Genomic DNA, 15,994 nt, shown 5'->3' on the forward strand with positions numbered 1-15,994 from the left:
CCATTGCATCAATGCAGTGGTTTTTACAACTAGGAAGAGCACTCCTGAAGCAGGGTGAGTTTTTTTGTTGAGGAATGAAAGCAGAAAAGGTAGCAACTAACACGCAGCAGGAAATGTTGAGGTTTGATAGAAAATAGGGTATCAATATATTCTGCTTTCATTTGAACAAAAGAAAAATGCTTCCAGATATGCCTAACCATGATGCAAGGACATAGATGAACTTTTATATAAGACAGCTGTTTTATGATTATCAAGTCATACAAGAAACAGTTACTTGAATTTGTATTTTTGTTTGTTACTTGATTTAAAGCTGATGATTTTGACACATATTTTAAACCACCCATTTTTCTTTCTCGATGGTACCTAGTGCACACATACTCTTCTTTGCAGTTAAGTCACAAAAAAAAGATTCTTCTTTGCAGCATCCTATTGCATATATTAGCTACGAGTCTGAGTTTTTGCTAGGAAGGTTGTTTTCTGTTGTCATCTTTTGTTTGCAGCATATTTTTGTTTGCAGCATTGCATCGCATACAGAAACAATACAAACTTTATGTATGTTTGAAGGCAGACAATTAGTATTAACTATTAAGTATATGTTTTATTTGATGCCCTGTCTTGTTTCATGGTCTTGCATTCCAAGCCTTCTTATTCCTGCTTCACGGTATGAACTATGCTGTAGCAGGCTAGCAGCAAACTGTTTGTGCTTTACTTCCAAGCTTTCATATCACTACATTTTGTAGCTCTTAACACAGTTGAACATGTGGACAAAAACTGATGCCACACATACACGGTTTAATTCTGTTCGCTTGATCGTTTCTGTGGCTTATAAGCCAGCTGATGCTGTTCTGTTGTGAGAGAAAAACACTGTATTATGACTAATAAGCATGGCTGATAACCTCAGCTTTTTTACTTGAACTTTCAGTGCTTTACTTCCTCACTAGATCTAATCGGTGTCTCTTGAAGTAATATTTAGTCTGTACTTGCGTGTTACAACAATATAAATGGGCAGCAGGATGTATGAACAGATCACAAATTTAGCAGAAGTATGAACAGACCCTGAACTGAAACTGTACTTTGCTAGATTCTGCTTGACTGCTTTTGCGCGAGGGGTTTGGTATCAGGCGGCTCAGCCGCTCAGCGGATAAATTGCCCATAGATACAGATCCCTGCTCCAGGGTGGTATGTTAGCCCGATTCAGCGATGGGAAGCTATGACTCTAAAAATCACACACAAAGATCAGCTGGCCTGCACAATTTACTGCTACCGGAAGATCTGAAAGGAGAGAAATCAAGCTGCACTTAAAATAAGCCGCAGCTGGCTGCGACTTATTTTATGTGTTTGATGGGTACCCACTACCCAAGCACGATTGCTTTTTTTGAGCAACCCCAAGCACAATTTCTGTAGTCTTGTTAGGTGCGGGCCTTCGGCGTACGCAGGACCAGCGGCCCAGCCCAAAGGAGCTAAAAGAAAACTCTCCTGTCTCTGTCTGCTGTCTCTCCCGAGTGGCCGCCTTGTTCACCTTCACCGCTCTCGTTCTCACCACCGGCGGCCGGTCGCCCGTTGACGCCGCAGCACGCGATCCCGATCCTGGTGAGCACCTCTTCCTCTCTGTCCTCTTCCTTTTCCCCCGACCCCGAGCGTCACCTGCGGCCGGCCGGCCAGATCGGTTTAAAAACTTATTTTGAAAAAGAAAACCTCCGCGTCACGCATGGGTACCACTCCCCCTCTGGTCTTCTTCTTTTCCCTCCCAATCTCTAATCTCTCTTCCACTTTGCGTGCTGCAGTACCTGCACCTCTGTCATCTCTTTCCGTTGCCGCCGAGATGTCCCGTTACCGCTGAGGTGGAGCGGCGAATTCACGAGTTCACGACACACGGCAGCAGCACTGCTGCCGTCCCAACCCCCAAGTCTGAATTTCCCAAGGTCAAGCCCAAGGTATGTAAACGCTAATCCCAAACGAGCTGCTAAACTGCACCGAACTTGCAATACCTGACCAAGTATTTCCTTCGTCGTGTTAGTGTGGCGACTAACGAAACTAAATTTGTACCGGTCCAAAGCAACTCACATAGAGTTGTTTTGAGGCGTTAATGGTGTGGTAAGTGTTGAGGTCCCAATCCAACCGACAGATGTTTTGGTTGCTTTAGCTGTTTTTCTGTTGCTAGTTTTGTTGTGGTTGTTTGACCCTTTTGGGGATTTTTTTGGTCGCTTTTCTTCTCTATCTAATAAATATGGCCGGCATGCACTTGTCGATGACTTCTTGAAAAAAGCAACCCGCAAACATTGCAATAGCAATTTTTTTTTTGTGTGAAAAACTTCACGTGCCAAAGTAAACCTAAAAGGTATCTAAAATTCTATTGTGACTGTTATAAAATTGTCCTCAAAGACGACCTACCTGTGTTTGGTAGTGAAATCTCATACAGTTGATGGCCACGAACTCTGAACTTGTGGAGCCCTTTTCTATTACATCGCCCCCTCACCAGTGTTGACTAAGGCCTTGTTTGATAGATCTTAGGGGTCTTCGATTTCACCTGCTCTCGCCAATATTTCATAGCAGTAACGGCTCCGGTTCCTAGCAATGCAAAATGAAATGGGGGATAGGCAGGAGCTGATGAAGCCAGATATTTTGGGCTTCATATCGACTCTTGCTACAACGTACTACAGTAGCAGAGCTAAGTCCCCCTAAGGCCTAAGCCCTGTCAAACAAGCCCTAACTTTTGTCCTTGTTATATGTTTCCTGATGGTGAACAGTAGGCCACACCCACGTGGGCACCCTCGGCCACGAACTCCGATCACTCCCCTACTCTGCTTGGCCGCTGCTCCCACCAGCCCGTGGCTGCCACCATGCCCCATGGCAGTGCTGCCTCCATATTCCTTGGCGTTGACGTTGGTACTGGCAGCGCTCGTGCAGGTTCGCCCTTTGATTCTCTACTTAAAAGTACCCTCCTTTTCTGTTGAGGATCCCTCTCAATTTTCGTAGCTTTAGCCTGTTTCTTATTAAATTGTATCAGTATGCTAGTATGATTACTTTTCTTCAAGTTGAATGTATAAGTTTGAGTAATTTGCCATTGTCCAGTGATGAATAAATGGTGGTTCTTTAGAGAAAGCTTGTTGTTAATTGCTCCGAGCGAGATTAATCTAGGATAGGCATTGTAAACAGTTATTGGAGACCTACTTAGGATAGATCATAGATGTACAGATACCTGCATAGAGAACTCTTTTCAGTCCGACACGCTTGACATCTTAAAAGAAAATACAGTACTTTACATATAACCAGTTTAAACAATACCTTTTGTTTTGTAAGTGAACCACCAACCTATGTGATTTCATCCATCCGATCTCCTTGTTGTAAAGGAGTTGTACATATGGGTTGTACGCATATCAGGTCATGTGGAGGCGTAATAGGTAACAAAGTCAATTTGTAACATTTTCCTCTCTTTGGTCAATTTTTCAGGTCTCTTCGATGAAAAGGGCAAGTTGCTGGGGTCAGCGAGCAGCCCTATACAGATATGGAAAGAGAAAGACTGTATCGAGGTTCATAACAGTTCTTGCACGTGCAATGAATGCATGGTTAGTTCATGAAGCAAATACCGTTTTACCATAACCAGTTTATTTTTATGCCCAGCAATCATCAACCGATATCTGGCATGCGGTCTGTGCTGCGGTGAAATCCGCGTGCTCACTGGCAAATGTTGCTCCAGAGGATGTTGCCGGCCTTGGCTTTGCCGCCACTTGCTCCCTTGGTTTGTCTCTGATACCATAGTACCTCTTGCATTCTCATCGTATTGTGTAGGCTGTAGAGGAAAAATGTTGACATTCAAGTAGGCAGATTTTATGTATGTGCTATCTATAAGTTTTTTCCAGTTTGACAAAAATAGGATGCTCCTTGCAGTTGCTGTCGATGCTGATGGTTCCCCTGTTTCGGTTTCTTTGAGTGGTGATACAAGGAGGAATATCATTGTGTGGATGGACCATAGAGCTGTGAACCAGGCAGAGCGAATCAATGCTACCAATTCGCCAGTACTGCAATACTGCGGTGGGGGTGTTTCCCCAGAGATGCAGGCTCCAAAGGTAAGGGTGTAAGATCGTGTACATTTCATGCTTATGGTTATACCATGCATGCATGCAAGCTTTTGGCATCCTGATTCACCATCGGTAGACAGTAAACACTACTATTCATGCATCTAGCTGGAAATGCCAGCCACCGTGCTGATCATCAGATAATAATTTCTTGTCACCCTGAAATCCTAGAAGTTCAGCTTGAATGTCTCAGTAAGTCAGAGTACTAGCATACCCATTGTGATGTGATCAATATTCTGACTTATCTACATTTGATTTGCTGAATGAGTGGATGTGTTGCGCAGAAAGCGATGCACATGGATAATGGTTTGTGAAGTTCACTGTAGTTAATGTTGTTTCTTTATCGTTTTGGACATGTATCCATAGTCTTCGCATTTGATCTTCGGTTATTTTGTACTGAAAAGTGGTGAAACAATTGGTGGCCTGCTGCATCAAAGTATCTCTGTTGCTAGTGTCATGTTTTGACCGTGCATTTGCAGCTCTTATGGGTGAAGGAAAATCTTCAAGAGTCGTGGTCTATGGTTTGTAGGTGGATGGACCTAAGTGATTGGTTAGCATATAGGTGAATCCCTACCTCTGTTTGATTTTGCTGTACCCTGGTGAGTTGCTTTCATAACATACTCTATTCTGGTACTTTCTTTTTTAGAGCAACAGGTGATGACACTCGCAGCTTATGCACAACTGTCTGCAAATGGACATATCTTGGACATGCACACATGGAACAGTGGAAGGAATCTGATTCTCGTGATATGGAGGCATGTGGATGGGACAATGTCTTTTGGGAAGAAATAGGGTTGGGAGACCTCGTCGAAGGAAATTGTGCAAAAATAGGTGAATAATAGTGTTGTTTTCTTTTTGTACTGAATTGATGCATTTATAGGTAAATCGTTTATTGACTTTTCTAATACATCATTATGGTATTATGCAATGAAACAGGACGCAGTGTTGCTTTTCCTGGTCATCCTCTTGGTTCTGGTTTGACACCTACTGCTGCAAAGGCAAGCAACTTCCCTGTGCTCAGTACTTTTGAGGCTGTATTGTTTAAGCTTACTTTGTGATAAACCTGTATATATACAAGACATTGCGATCCAGTTGTTTAGGTGCCTTTTCTACAATATGTGTAAACAAGACATTCCTATGCTGTCAATGTCTGTTGTTCATGATTTGATATTGATAACTTTAAATTCCAGGAGTTAGGCTTACTTCCTGGTACTCCTGTTGGAACTTCACTTATTGATGCTCATGCTGGTGGAGTTGGAGTCATGGAAAGCGTTTCAGATGCAGGATCTAAAGCTGCTTGTCAGTGATGAGTAATTTGATGTTTTGCTATACAAATTGCTTTCAAAACTTTGTGTATGTTATACATATTCTAACATGTTTTTAACAGTGTCTGATGAACATGCAATATGCCACCGGATGGTATTGGTATGTGGGACATCAACATGCCACATGGCTGTTTCAAAGAACAGATTGTTTATACCTGGTGTCTGGGGGCCGTTTTGGTCTGGTACAGCTGCCTTCTCAAATATATATATTTTTTATTTTCCTCAAAATAACAAATCCAACCAGCATTTATGTTGGTTTCTTTTCTATCTCTTGTGTTGTGCTTCATTTTGGCTAATATTACATTGTGCTTCCAAATTCAGCGATGATACCTGAGTTTTGGCTCACAGAAGGTGGCCAAAGTGCAACTGGCGCTCTACTCGATTACATTATTGAAAACCATGTTGCCTCTCCTCTTCTTTCTAACCATGCTGCTTCTCAAAGTATGTTTCCTGTACTCTCAAGCACACTATCTTTGTATCTGCCTGAAACCAGCAAAAATAAATTAATTTTTTGCTCAATTACCAGGTATATCCATATTTGAGCTACTGAACAAGATGTTGCTTTCTATGTCACATGAGAAGAATAGTCCGTTTCTTTCTGCATTAACTCAAGACACCCATGTACTTCCAGATTTTCATGGAAATCGGTAAGAAATAGACAGTACATATTTAGTGCACAATGTTATTCAAAATATTGGTAATCTCCAACATTTACAGTTACTACCTCTCTCCGGTTGGTGAAAACTTTTGGCATTACACTAAATTTTGTACAATGTACATACCAAATATGCAGCAAGATGCTTTTCTTCTCCTGCCATCATAATTAGACAGTTAACAAACAGTACAACAACAGCTAAAGCATAAAGCCCTCATGTGTTTCTATGAGGCTATACATCACAATCACACCAGAATGTGGCATAACATACTCTATGATGTCTCATGACATCTAACTGAAATTTGCAGAGAAATAATCTTTAAGTGGCACACTTCCAATGTGTTTGACTTGAATGCAAACATATTATAGGTCTCCTGTTGCTGATCCAAAATCCAAAGGAGTGATTTATGGCTTGACACTTGATACAAGTGAGAAGCATTTAGCTCTTCTATACCTAGCAACAATTCAGGGTATTGCTTATGGCACTCGTCATATTGTGGAGCATTGTAACGCTCATGGCCACAAGGTACTTATTAAGGACTTCATCGGATTGGTAGAGTTCTGCTTGCCAAGATTACTCATTTTCCCTTTTTGTATAATAGATAGACACACTTCTTGCTTGTGGGGGACTTGCAAAGAATTCTGTGTATATCCAAGAGCATGCAGATATTACAGGTAAGTCCTATCTTGCAATCATGCGTCTCCAGCTTCATCCCTCTCTGATGCATCATCTTTTGCATGTCCTCTGCAGGATGTCCTATAATACTTCCTAGAGAGAATGAGTCTGTGCTTTTGGGTGCCGCTGTTCTGGGTGCTGTTGCTGGCAAGAAGTTTCCTGGTGTTCGTGATGCAATGAAGGCGCTTAATGCAGCAGGGAAGGTATTTCCCATTATCTTTCTTCAATTAGGCTCCATGCTGCTTAAGTGCTCATTAAACATGCATAAATTCTTAACTTGGATCTTCTGTTGTGGCTGCCAGTTATGACTTGAATATATTTGTTTTTCAGGTCGTAAATCCGTCTTCAGATCCTAGGGTGAAGAAATACCACGATGCAAAATATCAGATATTCAGGTCCCTGTATGAGCAACAACTCTCTCATCGCTCAACCATGACAGAGGCATTGCAGTAGGGCTCTATGGAAACTTCGGCTCTCTACTCTTGGTTTCATGGCCATGTTTTATTGGCTTATTTACATGCAATCAATGTCGCCTTGAGTGATAGAAGCCATGATAAAATGCGTGTATAAATATAAGAAAACCGAGAAAGATGATCTTTTTCACAGGAATGTGAAATCCCCAAGTTCGTGCAATGTTAATAATAGAAAAGGAGGTTGATAAGTGCTCAGCGTGTACATTTGGAGGTTCTGGAATCAATAAAAATGCATCTCATGGTTATAATGTATACGGAAAAGATTGTCTTCTCATTCTGTGTGCCCAATTTTGTTGCAAGTTGCAACATAATCAGTGCTGACCATGCATGGGCAAGGACGCTGACTTTAGTCCCGCTCAGTTTGATCGTCTTCTGTTGCCTGGAGGCATTCTTTCGCTTTCGCCTCTAAGATGTGTTCTGTGTTGGCATTCAAATCAGATGGACTACCAGGTTGCTGTTCAACACTAAGCCAGCTTGATAGGCTTCTGCAGAACTGCTCACATCAGATATTGCAATGCTCATCAGTAAAACGTGCATCCCATGATCCTGAAGTGAAGTGAAAAGTCAGAACTGAACTAAAAGAACAGCAAGGCATGAACCTACCTCTGTTCATGCTCTCAGATCCTAGAGGATCGGACATGGACACTTCGATTTCGACGGCATAGTGTATTGGTGTCACCTATCACCTGCATTTCTCATAGTTTGGATCATACCTACGAACAACGAAGCATCCAATCCAATAAATACTGGAACAGAGGACTCCAGGGTCTTTGGAGACTTCACCTAAGCCAAAAGAGTCAGATCAGGTGCGCTTCTTTCAAGCAATCTGTTCTATAGAAGCTTTTACCTGTGCCTGTGCGGCGTTGATGATTCGGAGCCGGAGCCGGAGCCGTCAGCTGTGTAGCAAGAGCGGCAAAGGGGAATTACGCAAGAATGGTGTTGGGTCGTGCTGGGCTGTGGGCCCGTGTAAGTAGTTGGGTCTAGGCCCATGGCCCCATGTTATTAGCATTAAAACATACGCGAAAAAGAGCACAATGCATCATTGCTGGGGTCCAACACGCTTACAGCTTCCTCGATCAGAGGTGTGAATGCGTGATATGCGTGCGAGCAAACGCTCTGAAATGAAATCTGAAAGGCGGTCGAGGCAGGATGAGTCATGAGTATGCTCTGTCATGGCCCTCGTCCAGCAAAGTTAACGTGTTTGGCGAGCTGCCACGCCGACGCCGTGTATAAATGGCGCCCTCGGCGATCGCCTCCAGCGCTCGCACTCTCCGAGCTAAGCCAGCCATAGTAAGTAAGGGAATTAACTGAGTGAGCTCAGGTAGCCGTCACGCACGCCCAGTCGCCCACACCGTTCTTGCTAGCACCACAGCTCCAGCTCCATTGGTAATCTCGTAGGCAGCAGGATATATATAGCACAAAAATAGCAGCTACACGCACGTAAGCTTGCTGATGGCCAGCTTCGCTGCTCAGCTCAAGGACAAGTTCCTCGGCCTCGTCGACCGCGTCACCGGCGCCGGCAGAGACAAGGATGTGCCAGAGGCCACCAAGCTGCCAAATGTTTGTTGTCGATTGTTACTGTTAATACATGCAAGGTTTAGTTTAGGACTTTAGGTTACTGATGACGCACGGGTGTTTATGGTTTTGCATGCAGCCCGTTGAGATCAGATCGAGAGACCCCGTTGTGGGCGGAGGATCGGTGGCCGGGGCCAATGAATTGATACTGCCAAACTAGCTCGCTCGAGACCCCATTCGCTTGAACTACTTCAACAGTACTTTTTAGTGAATAAATAGTATTTTTTTTCTCAAAAATAAATCAGCATAAGCATTAGTATAAGCCAAATTTCAGCGAAACGAACATGGTTGTGCAGTGTTTTTTTTTTGTTCTTTTTCGTCAAAGGAAGTTCGTTCCAAAACTGCACAATGCGTGTGCAGTGTTATTGATTGATTTCTCCTTTATGATTGTACGTAATTGAACCTGGTGAATTTTTTTTCTTTTGCTTTTGGTGTTACCATTGTAATTCCGAGTGTGCGTGAGTGTACGTGTTGTATCTTGCTATCTCCGAGCAAATAAAAAGTAATGATTTGACTAATATATTTCCATTCTTGAACTGAGCTACTCGTTGAATTTTATTCATCCGGATTTGAGTATATTAAATAAAGATGTGTGCTTGCAAATTTTTTATGGTCAATATTATATTAACGGTAGATGATGACTTGTTCAGTTGTAAAATATCCAGTCATCCTGGACAAGGTGTGCGCGCGTGATCATCATCAATCGTGCATCATGCTCATGCCTAAGCAACAGGCAAAGGATCTGGAGCTGTAGTGCTATTGAAACCGATCGAAGTGAGGTTTTACCACATCCTATTGAAATTGGCTTTGGGCCTTGTGATCCGGTCGGGGATACATACATGGGCCAGAGGAGGCCAATAAAATTGGAGAGTAGGTTATATGTGCTAGCACAGAGCAACTCCAACTCTCTATATTCTTCGTTGACGGTAGAAATAGAGATTTTGACAAAAAAAAATCCTACAAAAGCTTCTTTAAATATATATTATCGTTCGACATTTTAGATTTTTCGCTCGCTAAAGATGAAAAGCGATTGACTCTCTAGGTGCACACATTGAAAATGTTGTTGAAGGATGAAAGGATATATAGAAAGAGAACTGCTCCATTACTCCTCTTTCTATAAAGTACACGGATCTTAAAGCTGTCCACTTAATTAATTAAAATTCTCATGATTATTTTTCACTTGGTCCCGCATGGGCTATCACGTCCAAAGCCCAAACCTTGCCCAGCCCAGATTCATTACGAACTCAGCTCTCCCCAGATCCCTTTGTTTGGTGTCCGTGATGTCCGTCGGGAGCGCGCCACTGCCTCCGCCGTACTAGTACCGATCATGATCACTGGCAAGCGATCGTTTAGCCTCTTCGTTTCGTTTTCCTGAGGCAGGCGCAGATCATGCCCGTCGCGAAAGCCAGGAGGCTGTGCAGTGCGCTCGACATCACGGCGTCACCGGTTCACCGCATGCCGCCGCCAAGCAGAGCTTGCATTTCGTGAGGAGGTCCGCCCTCTTCCTCATGCCATGTTGTAAGACGAGCATGTCAGTGTGAGGGAGAGGTAATGTAGTGATTCAAGCATAATCCAGAAGTAACTTAAGTGAGGAAAATAATACTCCAATTCATCAGACGTCACGGAGGTAGCTCCTCGCCGGCATAGGTTCGCTCCTTATCGGCTCGCACGGAAACGAAAGAGATGAATGGATCGGAATTCGAAGGAAGTGGATCTAGTTCGGCTTTGATGGGCCAAGCCCATGCGAGACCCATGTGAAAAATAATTAAAAAACATTTAATTAAGGTTGCTTTAAGATCCGTACAGTTTTTGGAAAGAGGAGTATTGGAGCAGTTCTCATTTTTATTTACTTGCTGAGTTGCCTCACCCGGCAATAATTTTCTCAGCCCCTAGTTGCCTGGGTGAGCACTTGAGGCTGGCTCTCGACTGGCGTGGCGAGGAGCAGGCAAGGAAGAAGTGTGAAGCAATCGGGCTAGCTCATCATGATTCATGTGTCCTGCTGGCTGCAAAGATGCCCAAAGAAAATATCAACGCATCATTGCGCCAGTGCCCAAAGGCATTAGCCAGGCCAACTATGTGATGTGATTAATTACCAGTGTAGGGTCGTGATGCATGTAGCGGTCAGAGGAACCTACAACTAAATAAAGATCAGTGATTTACTCTTCTTCTTTTCTCATTGTCAAAGAAAATATGTGCCTCGCGAAAGTCATATTGCACGTTTTATACTCCGGTTATATGAACGTTTTGTTGTAATTTGTAAGGTTAACATAAAAAGCTGTACTTTGGTTCGTAGGCCCTCCTATAAGTCCTAATCGTGTGTGCCTCCACATAGCTCTTTTGACCATTTCATAGCAGTACTAAAGATATACTTAACAACCAAGACCATGATTAAAAAGTCGATAATGCTCTGACTCGAACGTCCGACGTTTTCTGGACGCGGTAAATAACGATTGGCTATGGCGCTCGCGCGTCCTCCTCCACTCATCCGCTCGTCGCACCGTCCGCTCATTCCCAGCCCCCTCGCTCCCTCCCACGACGCGTGTCTGCTCGCGAACCGCGCCACGCACCCCATCCCACGCCGTTGCTCCCCATCCGCTCGCTCGTGCCCCGTGGCTCGCACGCCTCTCTCCCCTCCCGTTGCGCGTGCCGCCAGATCCTTCCCTGGTCGGTGGCGGTGCCCTCACCCACCCTGGCGCCCTCCTCCCCCACCCTGGCGGCTTCTTCACCCACACTGGCAGCTCCTTCACCCACCCCGGCGTCCTCCTCCCCTCACCCCGACGGCTGCTTCCCCCCACCCTGGCGTCCTCCTCCCCTACCCTGGTGGCGCCCCTCCCCCCACACCGGCGTCCTTCCTCACCGAGAGCCCCCAATGCCTGCAGATCCGGCGGCCATGGCGCTCCCCGCGCCAGGCTCTCTCTCTGCCCCTATGTTGCAATTATTTCAGCCGTTTTAGAAGTATGTTGCAGTTGAATCATATGGATGTTGCACTTGTTTGCATATGTCGCAAGTGTTTTAGAGGCATGTTGCAAGCATTTTGTTCGAAATGTTTCATCTGGTCCCAGACGTATTGTTGCATGCGTTTGATCTGGATGTTGCATATGTTATACACATATGTTGTAATAATATGTTCCAAAATATTTCATCTGTTTCAGTCTTCTATTGCAGCAAGTGTTTTTATGTTAAGTTGCAAGTGTTTTATCTGGATATTGCATATGTTTTCACACATATGTTGCAACTGTATACCTCAGATATTTCATATGTTTGAGACGTATGTTGCATGCTCAAGTGTTTTATGTTGCACATGTTTCATGTTGTTCGAAGAGTCAGGGGGCGCCGGAGAATGGGGCCCAACGAACCGGTGGACATGGCGCGCGGCGCTTTGGGGGCCCGCGTCGGGGGGCACGACGGGCGGGGGTGCGCTTGCGGGGGCGAGGCGAACGGATGGGGATGGGGGACGGGGTGCGGGCATGTCGGGCGTGGGGGGGAGGGGGTGTCCGATGGAAGCTGGGCCCACGTGCATGTGTGTGGGAATGGAGGGGTTGCGGACGGGCGCGCGGGCAGGGGCAGAGCAACAGCGTACGTGGGTTCTTGACGTGCGTTGTCCGTCCAAATGTTAACGTGCCGTTAAAAAGTAAAAACTAAGCTTTACTCCTGGTTTGGAAACATAAAGGTTTAATTTTACACCCAGTTTGTAGAAAGCCCCGGAGCCCTATTTGCATAAAAATAGAAATGATGCCACATAAAATATATTTTGTACCCATTCCGAATTTCCAGTCTAAATTTATTGACATAATTTGATTTACAAATCATTTTGCAAGGAACGGGCTTAGATCCCACATCTAATGATGAACATTCTCTTTACCTGATATTCTGATAAATGATCTCCATCTCTCAATGATCATCACAGACAAAGATACTTACGAGCACTACAAATGATGAGTATTCTCTCCATCTCAGCACAAAGTTATTTGACAGGCCTTGTGGTTTCCTTTTTGCTATGCAGATCCCTTTCCATACTGCAGATCGTTCAACTATAGGTGTACCTAGGAGCACCCTGTGAAATGATAAACTTCGGCTTCTTTGTTCATTGAAATTGACTAAATAATTTTGGAAAACTATGCAACTTGGTGAATTAATTAGTGATGAGGAGCTGTAGTGACCTTTAAGGCGTTGTTTACACCACTACTCTGCAGCTAGCTCTTCGACATTAAACACATTGATCTCTTTCACATTCATCATTGAAACATAACAAGTTCGGACAACATACATGAATACATATAGATAAGTTAGTTCAATCATTATTTGCACCTGACCTTGTGTAGGAGCTTAGAGTCTGCACGTGTTGAAATGGAAATAATTCTCACATAAAGCAGAAAGTGCTTCAGTGCAAAAACAGGCACACCATTTTAATCTTTAGTGTAATAACATATGTTGTGTGCGTGAAAACATGTTATGTTCGCATAAACCAGAAGTATTGGTGATGTAGCGAGTCAATTCTAACCCAAGAAGGCAAAGTTTAGCACTTCATAGTCGAAATCATTATCAAATTGAAAAACCCCTTAATTCTCAACATTTTGCAGTTCCTTATTTTTACACAACTTTTGGTCTAGCCTCGGATTTTAATGATTTCTTTTACTCGTCTTGACTCACTGGAAAGCTCGTGAAAGTCCCTACATCTTGAACATGACATCTTGAGATCATGCTATTTTGAACAAAGGCAAATACATGAAACAAACCCAATTCATTCTTTTATTATTTGTCCCTGTTTAATTAATTAACTTATCTAGATATTTACAAGTTATGTTTTAGTTTTTTTTCTAGAAAGAACTCATTTCATACCAATATTGTTTTAAAAGTTCTGTCGACACAGAATTTTCGTCTCGTGCCGAGGACACACGCAGCAAGTCGGAAGGGTCTGCTCGATGGAGCAATAGATCCGCCTAGCTTCAGCGCAGGGATGATAGATCCTGCGCACTCCTCCCGAAACGTGCCAGTCAATTTGACCCTGTAATTGACAAGGAGAGAAAGCTTATCAGTAATTAAGGATAGAACTTGCCGGTGTTACCAGACAGTCCCGAATGTGCGGCTCTAAGAGCCGATATGAAAGGAGATCGACTAAACAGTCGATTCCAGCATATTCATGAGAATAAATCGGTTAAAGTTCATTGGGTTGTATAAGAAGAATCGGTTATCATTCAAGATAAATGTCGTTATTTGAGCAGATATTAATCAATGGCAATAAGATGTCAACAACGATTGGTTTATGCTGAGCCAATGATTACAAGCAACCGAACCCCTTTTATATAAAGAAACAATTCAACATCATTTAACCATTTAATAAAGATAAATCTAATAAACATATTAAATCTCATCTATCGCTATGACCAGTGGGGCATGAGGCAGAATCATGCAGGCCATAGAAATAACAATAGACTAAATGACCCTAACTCATTACTAATATCAGTGAGACATGAGACAGAATCATACAGGCCGTAATACAATAATAAGATCACAGGGCTAACACATCTTTCAATCTATCTTTACTTCAACGGTCTCGTGATGCGAACTGCTCGTGAAAGCACTCGATATCGACTAAAACAGCCGATTCAGACATAGCGCATAGTTAAAGTCATGCCTTATCAGGAAGATCTACCGAATAACGATTCCCACTTCACGGTGCTAACAGTGGGGTGTGAGGTAGAATCACACAGGCCGTGATAACAGGCCATGGAACGATTTTTGCTATGCATGATCAAGATTGATGTAAAACAGCCGATAAAACGTAACTTGTTTAATGTACATATTAGATCAGTTTTAGATTAACAAACGATGAGCTAAACAGGATATAAGGCCGATCTAGATCAATCCCAATCGGACAGAGTGATATTGCTGTAATTTAGATGAATAATAAAAGCAATAAGTAATATCGGTAACTTAATGAATCTACCAAAGACTGTCATTCTAAGGTAGAGCCGATAACTTGACATTGATCTAGTTTATGCAGTGGGGGTCGACCGGATCGATGCAGCTATACTTGAACTAGGCAAGAATCGATAACTAACTTATACCAGAGTCGCAGTGGAGGTCGACCGGATCGATGCAGCCGTATGAACAGAGGTATAAGCCATGACGGTACTTACAACAAGCAGTGGAGGTCGATCGGATCGATACAGCGTACTTGCTGAAGAACTCGTCGAGATCTACTCTACTCCTACTCCTAAGGGATAGTCGGAACCAAAAAAGTAAATGACTTGTATATTTGATTGATTGTTGTTTTTTTACAATAGCCGGGGTTTGATATTTATACCCAGGCCCTGTGCATGACTCTTTTCTAAGCACGACTCATTACAATTTTTGAACCTAGAGAAAACATTCCTAATTTAAGATAACTTAGACTCTAATCTTTCCCTTTTTGTAGAGTCCAACATGTCTCATCCTGGCGCTGATCATAACCTTTGTCATTATCCGCTGGTGCTATCTGAAGAAAGTTGATTCTAGTTTCACGTACGAATCAGCTGGTTCTGATCATGCAATTGATTTATTGATGGCATGATCTTGAGAGCTTTCGAGTCCCTGTGACCCTTCTTCTAAATTTTTGTGTAAACAAGTTCCCCATAGAATTTTGTTAGAGATTCTCATGAATAATTATTGTAGCGACGTCTTCTTAGTAGCAAAATTTTGTACCAACGGTGTCTTAAGAAGTTCCTATGACAAGTTCTCGTGAAAAAGTTGTCCTTAGAAGTTGTTTGGAGGTCTTGTGACAAATCTATATCCATACTCTACACCTAATATTAAAGAGACAAATGATTCTTCCAACAATTTATTACTTCACATAATGCTCTCACACCACAAGTCCCGTATATGACTTGGATTCACCACCTGTGTAGTGACGGTACGTAGTCCGATTCCAAGACGTATTGGCACATTATGATGTGATGGTAAATAAATATCCAACCCACAAATTGCCTACACGCAACAAACTTCTTCTGTTGCAACGCATGGACATGTTAATTTCCTAAGGCTATTCTCATGGAACTTTCATCAAAGTTTTATTTGCATTTAATAACATGCCATATAAGCATTTTTAATGATGTGTCAATGTTATAAAAATATAGAGAAGAAGTGAGTTTCATGGTGATGAAACTTTGGCTTAGTTACCAACTCAAGATAAGTCATACAATTTTATGTCTATGGAACAAAAGAATGAAACTATG

The 15,994-nt window shown here is 43.0% G+C and overlaps 1 protein-coding gene across 3 annotated transcripts; it reads left to right on the plus strand.

Moving 5' to 3' along the window:
* The first annotated feature begins 1,432 nt into the window (after positions 1-1,432).
* LOC136497700 (uncharacterized) lies at positions 1,433-7,457 on the plus strand. 3 transcript variants are annotated; one of them, XM_066493547.1, is made up of 17 exons: positions 1,433-1,590; positions 1,785-1,934; positions 2,748-2,907; positions 3,451-3,530; positions 3,622-3,739; positions 3,889-4,067; positions 4,556-4,638; positions 4,723-4,907; positions 5,013-5,074; positions 5,267-5,375; positions 5,464-5,583; positions 5,723-5,842; positions 5,928-6,048; positions 6,426-6,582; positions 6,659-6,731; positions 6,808-6,935; positions 7,063-7,457. In XM_066493547.1, exons 3-17 carry the CDS (start codon positions 2,841-2,843, stop codon positions 7,183-7,185), a joined length of 1,725 nt encoding a protein of 574 aa, XP_066349644.1. In that variant the 5' UTR covers positions 1,433-1,590; positions 1,785-1,934; positions 2,748-2,840; the 3' UTR covers positions 7,186-7,457. The 3 variants fall into 3 exon arrangements, with proteins under 3 accessions (XP_066349644.1, XP_066349645.1, XP_066349646.1); XM_066493548.1 differs by having other exon boundaries at positions 2,751-2,907; XM_066493549.1 differs by lacking the exon at positions 1,785-1,934 and having other exon boundaries at positions 1,443-1,590.
* The last annotated feature ends 8,537 nt before the right edge of the window (positions 7,458-15,994 follow it).

This window comes from Miscanthus floridulus, chromosome 12, assembly GCF_019320115.1.
Source record: "Miscanthus floridulus cultivar M001 chromosome 12, ASM1932011v1, whole genome shotgun sequence".
In the NCBI taxonomy this organism is placed as follows: domain Eukaryota; kingdom Viridiplantae; phylum Streptophyta; class Magnoliopsida; order Poales; family Poaceae; genus Miscanthus; species Miscanthus floridulus.

What these genes read in the sequence shown, in the direction of transcription:
- LOC136497700 (XM_066493547.1), top strand. Translation starts at nt 2,841, where the DNA reads ATGCCCCATGGCAGTGCTGCCTCCATATTCCTTGGCGTTGACGTTGGT. An exon ending in TACTGGCAGCGCTCGTGCAG is followed by an intron (nt 2,908 to 3,450) that starts GTTCGCCCTTTG and finishes TCAATTTTTCAG; the next exon opens with GTCTCTTCGATGAAAAGGGC. An exon ending in AAGAGAAAGACTGTATCGAG is followed by an intron (nt 3,531 to 3,621) that starts GTTCATAACAGT and finishes TTTTATGCCCAG; the next exon opens with CAATCATCAACCGATATCTG.